We start from the raw sequence: 10566 nt of genomic DNA, 5'->3' as shown, positions 1-10566 counted from the left end.
TTAGGAATTATTGAGACTAAAATTAAAGGAATGGGTGTTGATAGATAAACACAGACTGGAATATGTCAAATTTTACTCACTACTATTTCAAAAACACTTCAATGTTTTTTTTCAAAATGCTCTAAAATTGAATAAGAATAAGCAGAGATGTGTACCTGCCAAAGAGCATTGTGTGTAATCAATCATGTTATTTTGGGGAATTAAAAAGAACATTGATATAGGACAACATGAGGGTTAAAAAAAAGAAAGACGTAGCCGGGGGAAGAGGGTAATATATATTTTAAGATTAAGGTGTTACATTTACGAGAAAAAAAACACAAATGTATGAGAAAAAAACCTGTGAACCACATCACTTGACTTTACAAGGTTGGCTCAACCTCATCAAAACAAAATTATACTTAATTCGGAAAATCGGATTTTGCAATAAGGAAAAAATAAAGGTGCACAAATGAGACGATGATCAGGACTATGTGGCTGCAGGTGGTGAGGAAGACGACCACGCCGGAGGGGGAGGTGATCCCCATCCATCAGATCGACGTCCAGACCGAGACGGCGTTGGCCAGCAACAGCCTGTTCCTCCTCGCCCCGCTCATCATCTGCCACATCATCGACAAGAACAGGTACCCCCACCGCGGCAGGTTAGGGGAGGTGTGTGGGAGACATGGGAGACATGGGAGACATGGGAGACATGGGAGACATGGGAAAGGGATCTAGTCAGGATGGATTTAAAGCACACACACACACACACACACACACACACACACACACATACAGACACTCACTCACTCCCACACTTACTCACTTTCTCTCATACACACAGACACTCACTAGCTCTCTCTCTCTCTCACACACACACACACACTCTCACTCACTGACTCATTCACTCACTCACTCACTCACTCTCTCTCTCTCTCTCTCTCTCACACACACACACACACTCTCACTCACTGACTCTCACTCACTCACTCTCTCTCTCTCTCTCTCACACACACACACACAGACACTCACTAGCTATCTCTCTCTCTCTTACACACACCACTCTCACTCACTGACTCATTCACTCACTCCTCACTCTCTCTCTTCCTCCTCTCTCTCTCCTCACACACACACACCCTCCACTCACTAGCTCTCTCTCCCTCTCACACACACACACACCTCTCACTCACTGACTCATTCACTCACTCACTCACCTCACTCTCTCTCTCTCTCTCTCTCTCTCCTTACCTCCTCATTACTCACTCACTCACTCACTTTCTCTCTCTCTCCTCTCTCTCTCTTGCACCACACAGACACTCACTTTCTCTCTCTCACACACACACACAACCACCACACACACACACACACACACACACACCACACACACACACACACACAACCACACACACACACACACACACTCACTCACTCACTCACTCACTCACTCACTCACTCACTCACTCACTTGTTTAAAAAGTAATATAATAATAATAGAAATAATAAAACAGTAATAAATGTAAAAATAGTTTTTAATTCGACAGAAAGAGACAGTTATATTCTTAATTACAATTACTTAAGAAAAATCAATTGTACAGCACAATTTGGAATTGTTACAGCTGTACACACGCGTGCTGTGCACAAACACACACACACACACACACACACGCACGCATACACAGTGTAAAGGTGTGGCTGTGTGTTGCCAGCCCGCTGTACGACCTGTCGGCCATGGAGCTGCAGTGCAGCGACCTGGAGGTGATCGTCATCCTGGAGGGCGTCGTGGAGACGACGGGGATCACCACGCAGGCCCGGACCTCCTACGTCTCCGACGAGATCCAGTGGGGTCACCGCTTCGTTCCCATAGTGACGGAGGAGGAGGGCGTGTACTCTGTGGACTACTCCAAGTTTGGTAATACAGTCAAGGTGAGAGAACTGATTGGTTTAGGAAATGTTAGCATCAAGTCGTACTTTTACATCGGGTCAAAAAACTAAATGTCAACAACAACAACAAAATAAGATGGATGGTTCCAGATGACACTCTTCACAAGTAAAATAAATGATCAGTCCACTACTTATATTGAACTTGAGTGTTTTATTCAGTTTTATAACATTGGGAGAGAAAAAAAGCATAAAAGAATGTTGAAAAAAAAACAAAAATTCAAAAAAACGTTGGAAAAGTGACAAAAAACTTGGGGGAAAATGACAGAAACATCAGGAAATGCTTAAGAACAAGACAACAGAAGGGATAAAAGAGTTCTTTAGCCTGTTGTATCTAAACCAGGGGTGTCAAACATACGGCCCGTGGGCCAGAACCGGCCCGCCAATCAAGGCCCGCTGGGTGACTTTGCAAAGTGTGAAAGTTGCAGAGAAGTAATTCAAAGTTTCCTGCCGGCATGTGGTTAATATTTATAACTTAACAGAAAAAATACATATTTATTGTACTTTAACCCTTGTAATGTGTTCCCATCGACCATGCAACGTTTACATTTTTTTCAAGCTGTTGACGCTTTATTCGTGGGAACAAACACCCACAGTAGAGAACTGATCTAAATAAATTTATTTTATTTGTGAAACGCGTTGTATGAAACCATCCATGTTATTCTTTTATGACAATAAGGTTGGAGCACTTTCAGTGATAGACTCATTCTCCCAAAATGCACCACAGAGCGCCACAGGAAGTCATTCCGCCTGTGGGCCATCAAACTTTATAACTCCTCATTCTAAGTGTCTGACACACACACACCACACACACACACACACACACACACAAACACACACCACACACCACACACACCACAACACACCACACACACACACACACACCCACAACACACACACACACACACCACCACTTAGAGAGGTTAAAACTGGACAATATATATGTTTTGTGCAATAACACTGGCCTGAAATGTGTGAATACTCAGCTGCTACTATTATATTATTATTGTTATATAAATTATACTATTATTACTTTTCACCATTGCAACTCCTTAATTATGTTAATTGTGTAAATACTTTATCATAATATTCCTTTAACTCTGTAAATACCGTACATATCCACACTCCTTATATTTCTTTATTTATATTTCTTCTCTGATATTCCTATTTGTGGAACTGTAACACAGTTTTCCCTTCTGGGATCAATAAAGTTTTTCAGATTCTGATTCTGATATTGATTGAAAGCGACCCAATGTTTCTGATATAAAAACTTTATGAAAATGGGTCAGATTTGACCCCAGGACAACAGGAGGATTAAAAGCGTTGTTCTTTCAGGTGACGACCCCCCGCTGCAGCGCCAGGGAGCTGGACGAGAAGCCCTCCATCCTGATCCAGACTCTGCAGAAGAGCGAGCTGTCGCACCAGAACTCGCTGAGGAAGAGGAACTCCATGCGACGCAACAACTCCATGCGTAAAAGCGCCGGAGGCAGCGGGGGTCTGCGCAGGAACAACTCGGGGCTCCTGACACCCAAGGTCCAGTTCTTCACCCCGACCGAGGGGGGCCAGAACCTGAACGCCGTTACCTGACATGAGGCCTGCCTAGTGCGGGTTGCCCTGCTCCTCCTGGTGGCCAGGAGGATTCTGGGTGTTGGTGTTTCTCCGTGTCTAATGGGACTCCTTCTCTTCCTGTTCCCTGCCTTATCTAGACTCCCGACACTCTTAATGTTACCCCGTGTTCACACGCATGGAGTAATCTAGTTCTTATTTTTAGAATCAGCTGTCACCTTTTCTCTCTCTTCATTATCAATAAAGCACTCATAAACATCAGGCCTTTATGCCTGTTTTACCTTTTCTAGGGAGATGTATTTTCTTATTGAATAAAGTCACAGTCTAACCACTCGTATAGCGGTAACCAATGGCAATCAATCACTGTACTGACCATGTGTGTTTTTCACTTTATTTTGTCTTTTGTGTTATTGGAAATGAATGCACTTACTTTCAATTGAACATGTTTTTAATATCTGAACTGCTCAAATGATTCCATGAGAGAATGTTTTTAGAAAATCAGCACTCAAAGCAGCTGTGCAAAGAAATCAAAGTGTGTTGAAAAACATATTACATGTCATATCCTATATCTTTTTTTGTGTTTTTGCCTTTGTAACTCGATGTCATTGTAATTGAGGGCTGCTCCTTATTAATCTCTTGAGTATAAATAAAAGTTGAATGAATCAATGCATCTATCAATCAATAAAACAGAACATATTATAGTACAAAAATATAGATTAATTCTGTATAAATCAACAGAAATAAAGAAGGTCATTCACATTAAATTAAACAAGCATCTAAGCACTCAAAATAAAAATAAAGAATCCAGTTAAATTGGAACCTTTAGTTATTTTGCGTTATTAATGTAAATGTAGCCCACCATAAAATCAATAAGTTCACAATGGTTTTTTTTGCGTATAACAATAAATTATTTTATATTTATAATTTTCAAAATGAATAACGTTTTTTCAATCACAATGTTGATATTCTAATTAGTTGTACACAATATATACTCTTGCATTCAAGTCCTTAATGTATCCTTTGGACTTTGTGATTAGTTTTACGCATAGACAGTTAAAGAAGGTCTTACGTTGCCGTTGACGTCATCGCACCCGGAAGTGAGAAAGGGAAGCGACCTTTCCTCAGCTGTCTACGGTAGCGACGAGGAGAAACATGGCTCGCAGTGTGTTTTGCAGAGCTCTCGGTGGGTTTCAGCTCAGCAGGACTTCAGCACTGCTGACAGGGACTCGTTCCTACTCTCAGACGGAACCGGAACCGGAGCCGCTGACGGTGAGACGGCAAAACAACGGAATAAGGTGCAGTAACGAAATGTGTCATTCAAAACTGCTGTCAGGTAAAGCTTATTTATGGAGATAATATAGATTTGAACAACAACAGCATGCGACAGTGGCACATACAGGGTTTCGTTAGACTTGCAAATGTCTCAAGATAAATTCGGCATACATTTAAATTGTCAATAACACTTTTTGGTAATTAAAATCCCCTAATTGACACTTTATGTTAAATCAACGTTTTCTTTTTCAAGGTCTGGTGTAAATCACTTCCCATACTAAGTACTTCAATTTAGATGTCATACGTCTATGGTGGAGAGAAAATACTCACCAGTACAACAACATTGTTCATCAATGCAGTACTTTAATATTCTCTGTGTGCATGTTTAAAGAAAGTATTTTGTTCATTATGACAAACTCAAAATATGACAAAGTCTCATTTTACCAAGTGTGTAGTTTTTTTAATAAATGACAGAGGAAGAGGAAATGACTACATTAAATTACACCATTTTTAAATAGTCTTTGGTTTAAATTTAAAGGGAAGTGTTACATTATCTAATTCAGGGGTTCCCAAAACTTTCAGCTCACGACCCCCAAAGTAACGGTGCATGTGATCGCGGACCCCCCACCCCCCACTAAACAAGTATATAACATTGCGCGCAACCGCGCACGCACTATGATGTATCCAAACACGAGCTATTGACAACACAAAATAACACAACAGTTTTATCTTGTGTTAAAATCATGGCTAACAATGCTTTTCTATCTTTTTTAATTTTATTTTATTTCTGGAAATCAACTTGCGACCCCCCCCTCTCTGGCTCGCGACCCCCACTTTGGGAATCACTGATCTAATTGGTATAACTTGGTTAAAAAAAGGTCATTCAAGTTCTACAGATAGTTAAGTTGCTTAAAATCTTTAGACTAAACCTAGGGTGGAAATATATATATATATATATATATTTATATTCCTTAGGTAAAAGTGTCTGTAGTATTTAGTTAATAACGACCATCTTCTGCATTTGTTAATTACAGAATCACAGTTGTTTTCTTCTTTATAATGGAGTGCATAGCCGCAGATCCCTGTACTACAAAACCAGTTTAGTAGAAAACGTCTGTAACAAACTGTAGTCCTCAAGTACACAAACCACCACTGTAGAATGTAACTTCTTCTTCTTCTTCTTCTTCTTCTTCTTCTTCTTCCAGGAGAATAATATTGAACAATCCCAAGAAGAGGAATGCTCTGTCTCTGTCCATGCTGGAGTCCCTGAAAGAAGACATCCTCACTGATGTCCACAGTGATGATCTCAGAGTTGTTATCATATCAGGTAGGTACAGTATTTATTGTGAGTGTGTGACGGAGAGGGAAAACATGGTGGTCTAACGTGCGTGTGTGTGTGTGTGTGTGTGTGTGTGTGTGTGTGTGTGTGTGTGTGTGTGTGTGTGTGTGTGTGTGTGTGTGTGTGTGTGTGTGTGTGTGTGTGTGTGTGTGTGTGTGTGTGTGTGTGTGTGTGTGTGTGTGTGTGTGTGTGTCAGCCAAAGGTCCAGTGTTTTCCTCTGGACATGACCTGAAGGAGCTGACGTCAGCCCAGGGCAGAGAATATCACACAAAGGTGTTTCACACCTGTGCAGAGGTTAGTCTCTGTGTTTCTGTCCCTCACCTTTGGTATCTATCTGTCTATCTATTAACGACATTTATTATTAATCAATCTAAGGTGCTTTAATGCTTCCTTTCACGTCACCTTTAGCAAAGGACACACTGAACCATCCTTAACCAAAGGAAAAGAGATATTTAGAGCTGTGAAGATGAATCGATTCCCTATTTTGATAATAGATTAATCTCAGTAATATAAAAGCTCTCTGAGAATTCTTTGATTGTAGTTTGTTAAGTGTGAATATTTTCTAGTTTCTTCACTCCTCTGTGTTAGTAAACTGAATATTTTTGAGTTGTGGACAAAACAAGCCATTTGAGGACATTGTCTTGGGCTTTGGAAAACATGGAGCTGTATTTTATAGACCAAACAAACCAATCAATTAATTAAGAAAATAACAAATACCTACACTGGCTCTTGTGCTTCAGGTAATGACCTTGATACAAGACATACCTGTTCCAGTGATTGCCATGGTAAACGGTGTTGCCACGGCAGCCGGTTGCCAGCTTGTTGCCAGCTGTGACATTGCCTTAGCGACGAAGAAGTCCACCTTCGCCACTCCGGGTGTCAGCGTGGGTTTGTTCTGCTCCACGCCGGCGGTGGCCATCGGCAGAGCTGTGCCGAGGAAGGTGAGAGCTCAACTTTAGTGGAAAGACACGCGCCCAATTTAAGCTGATGTTTAATTTATTTACATTTGATATTTTCATGCATTAAAAGCTTGTCAGGATTTAACAAATCTCTGAGCTTTTAGTCATAATTAGCATTATTTATTGTCCCAAAGTAATCTTTTGAGGTTTGAACTGTTGGTCAAACAAAACAGGAAATCTAGACGTTAGTTTGTGCTCTGGGAACTTGTGCTGGCCATTTTTTAAACTAAATTAGTAAAAAAAAGAAATCTAGAATAATTAAAAATGAAAATAATTACGAGTTATAGCCCTACTTGTTTTTGATTTACTGTTCCTGTCAACTTTGATAATAAAATTTCTTTTTTAACTGTAAAATATCAATTCAATTCTATTTATATTATCAATTCATAACAAGCGTTATCTCAAGACACTTTACAGATAGAGCAGGTCTAGACCACACTCTATAATTTACAAGGACAGTTCTAGTAGTTTCCTCCAGAGCAAGCAACAGGGCCACAGTGGCGAGGAAAAACTTCCTTTTAGGAAGAAACCTCGGTCAGGCCCAGACCCAGACCCAGACTCAGGCCCAGGCCCAGACTCAGGCCCAGACCCAGACCCAGACCCAGACTCAGGCCCAGGCCCAGACCCAGGCTCTTGGTAGGCGGTGTCTGTAACAGTCACAAAAAATAAATAAAATAAATGAAATAGTAGTTTGTTTGTAGTAGTTCTTTGTAGCATAGCAGGGCACTGTGGGCGTTACAAGGCCCAGCAGGACGTAGCTGGGCGTAGCAGAGTGTGGTAGGATGTAACATGGCATCGCAGGACGTGTAGCGGGACCATGGCGACAGCTGCTACCCTGATTTTTGGCGCCATATCCTGCCCCAATGTTTTTTGATTACTAGAAATTAATATCAGCCTTCTTTTTGACCAGGTTGCCATGGAGATGCTTTTCACCGGAACTCCCATCTCCGCCCATGATGCTTTGTTGCATGGTCTGATCAGTAAGGTGGTGCCAGAGGAACGACTGGAGGAGGAGACGTTAGCCATCGCCCAGCGGGTGTGTCAGGCCAGCCGACCGGTTGTCGCCCTCGGCAAGGCCGCTTTCCAAAGGTGAGAGTTTTCAGAGCACGGACAAACCTCTTTTTACATTTTATTTAAAAGCCAGTGATGATTTTTAAAAGCCTTGAGGTGATTCTTGGTGGTCGCCCCCAAAACAAGAAAAGTCAAATTTTCAAAAGGATTCTATCAGTGGAAAGATTGTCAGCCTGTACGTGATTATGGCATCAGAAATGTTTGGCTATGGCATATAGTTTAAAGAGTATAAAGATGATGGACATTTAAACAGATTTGTTTTTAAAAATGCTGCACTTGGCATCTTTAGTTCGCTGAAATTATTAGAGCATATTTTAGGGTAAATATTCTTGGTGATGACATATATAATATGTTATGAAGATCTATACATTTTCCGTAATAATCAGCATTTCTCATGTGAAACGATTGGAAACAGTATGACATACATTTCCCTTCACATATGGTATTTTCTCCTCCTTTGTTCCCTTCAAAGACAAATGGCTCAAGGTCGAGATGCAGCGTATGCCACCGCCTCCAAGGTGATGGTCGACAACCTGGCTCTAAGAGACGGACAGGAGGGGATCCGGGCCTTCATAGAGAAACGCAAGCCCGTGTGGAGCAACACAGCAGAGAAGGCCCACGACTGATGGACTGATGGACTGATGGACTGATGGACTGGTGACTTTACCACAGGAGACAGGGATTATTCTGACTGGTGCATGTGGTCTTCAGTTACTTGAATGGAAGAATAATTAGCACCAATCCCAAGTCAATGTATGGGCGACGCTACTTTTAAAATGTAGCTGTGTAATTTGCAAGATCACGATTGACGTTTAAATTGTTGACTTCCTGTTCCCTGAGAGGATGTCCTCCTTTTTGCTGGTACTGAAGTCAAGTAGCTGAACCATTGTGTGCCTTAAAAGTTGCTTTATGGAGATGAGAAGGAGATGCTTCGTTACCAGCCAGAGGACTCCAGATGTTAAATGACCTAATGGATGAAGAATGCTGCTCTTTGTATTTGTATAACTGTAAATGCAATTAATAGGGATACACATTGGTAGGAGTTATTTCAAATTTCCAGTGTTTGGGAAGAAAATCTCTGCATTGACAATATGAGGTGACTTACAGTTGAAGCTCATTAGGACCTATCCGGTTTGATGATAAAAGTAAAAGTATGTGTACATAAAGATGTAAGAGGAGACGTCGCAAGGTGCATTTCAGCATGTAAAGGGATAGCTTGGAATCCAGCTACCAAGCATAAAACAGCTGTGTGCACTGCAAATGGTGGACAGAAACTACATTTTTCACATACAGTTTAAATCAAGTTTTGGATTCTTGGTCAGTTTTTAATGAATTTTTTCATCTATTGGGTATAGGGTGACATTTTAATCTCATTTGTGTCAGTGAAGCAATTTATCAGAAGCAAAGTTGAAATAAATGGATGCCCTGACATAAAGCTCTTTTTTCATTGAATTATTCATAACATGAATATCCTCAGAAAATGGAGGACATGTATAACGTAATGTATATAACTTCATAATAAAGTGAAAAATACTTCTGCAGCCAAGTGGTTACTATTGCAGTCCTACAAGGTTGCCATCAAATGTTACTAAAAAAACAAATTTCACAATAAAACACCAACCGTGGAGCACATGAAATTGAGGATGTTTAGTTCAAAGTAAAGTTAGAAGTAGGACTGGTACATATGTGTACAGGGGTCATGATTGTCTATGGTCATAATTATCTTTAAATTATGTAATTAGTAGGTACATTTATATTCGTGTTATTTTCTATAATTTTAAATTTCCGTATTTAATAACTCCATTATAGCCATAGACCCTCAATATTAACGGTCTATGATTATAGCATATATATAGATGAGGTCACATCCGGCCGCCATCTTTGTTTTGAGCTAACTTCTGAAAGCAGGAAACTTTTTGGACGGAGTAACTTTTAATACCAGACGATCAGAAGTGACTCTACAGAGGCTTTCCAACAGCGGTAAGCATTGATGTGTGACCTTATGTGTTTAGCAAAGTTTATCAGTGATTTATATTTCAGCAAAACTGAGAAGATAGTACGAGGTCGACCGCTTGTGATGCTAAAGTTAGCTAGCTAGCGTTAGCTTTAAGCTCAAACACCCGTTGACGGCGGGTTTCCTGTCCCTGGTGTTGTCTCGCTCATTTTCTTTGCCCAACGAACATGTCTCCCCTATCTATCTATTTCATATAGTATTTTATCTTAACCTGAACCTTATGCCGTCACCCCAGAATGGTCACTTTCAGTTAACAGGAGGGGAACCCGATTCTATACAACACCTTGACAGTAGCAACCGATGCACTTTTCTTTTTAACCAGTTTTATATAGATAGATAGAGAGATGTTTAATGATCCCAAGAAAAATGGGATATTCCGGTGTTACAGCAGCAAAATCAGTCACAAAGCACAGAATATAAATATAAATGAA

The 10566-nt window shown here is 40.5% G+C and overlaps 2 protein-coding genes across 2 annotated transcripts in view; both read left to right on the top strand.

Annotated features, from left to right (window-relative positions):
• The window catches only part of kcnj8 (potassium inwardly rectifying channel subfamily J member 8), a 10569-nt gene extending 6729 nt beyond the window's left edge, over positions 1-3840 (top strand). Inside the window, exons 4-6 of the mRNA XM_032505268.1 lie at positions 481-620; positions 1683-1899; positions 3250-3840. Coding sequence (XP_032361159.1) covers positions 481-620; positions 1683-1899; positions 3250-3501 — 609 coding nt within the window. The 3' untranslated portion in view covers positions 3502-3840. The remainder of the gene's footprint in view (positions 1-480; positions 621-1682; positions 1900-3249) is intronic.
• Positions 3841-4571: 731 nt separating this feature from the next.
• Positions 4572-9556, top strand: echdc3 (enoyl CoA hydratase domain containing 3). Its single transcript, XM_032505270.1, has 6 exons — positions 4572-4775; positions 5958-6079; positions 6288-6385; positions 6832-7032; positions 7961-8139; positions 8594-9556. Exons 1-6 carry the CDS (start codon positions 4633-4635, stop codon positions 8745-8747), a joined length of 897 nt encoding a protein of 298 aa, XP_032361161.1. The 5' UTR covers positions 4572-4632; the 3' UTR covers positions 8748-9556.
• Positions 9557-10566: the final 1010 nt, after the last annotated feature.

The sequence above is a fragment of the Etheostoma spectabile genome, chromosome 23, assembly GCF_008692095.1.
Source record: "Etheostoma spectabile isolate EspeVRDwgs_2016 chromosome 23, UIUC_Espe_1.0, whole genome shotgun sequence".
Lineage (NCBI taxonomy): Eukaryota > Metazoa > Chordata > Actinopteri > Perciformes > Percidae > Etheostoma > Etheostoma spectabile.
This window is presented reverse-complemented; position numbering and strand designations above follow the sequence as displayed.

Coding starts and splice junctions, on each gene's coding strand:
- echdc3 (XM_032505270.1), top strand. CDS start 4,633: ATGGCTCGCAGTGTGTTTTGCAGAGCTCTCGGTGGGTTTCAGCTCAGC. Junction 6,080..6,287: donor CAGAGTTGTTATCATATCAG/GTAGGTACAGTA, acceptor TGTGTGTGTCAG/CCAAAGGTCCAGTGTTTTCC. Junction 8,140..8,593: donor GGCAAGGCCGCTTTCCAAAG/GTGAGAGTTTTC, acceptor TTCCCTTCAAAG/ACAAATGGCTCAAGGTCGAG.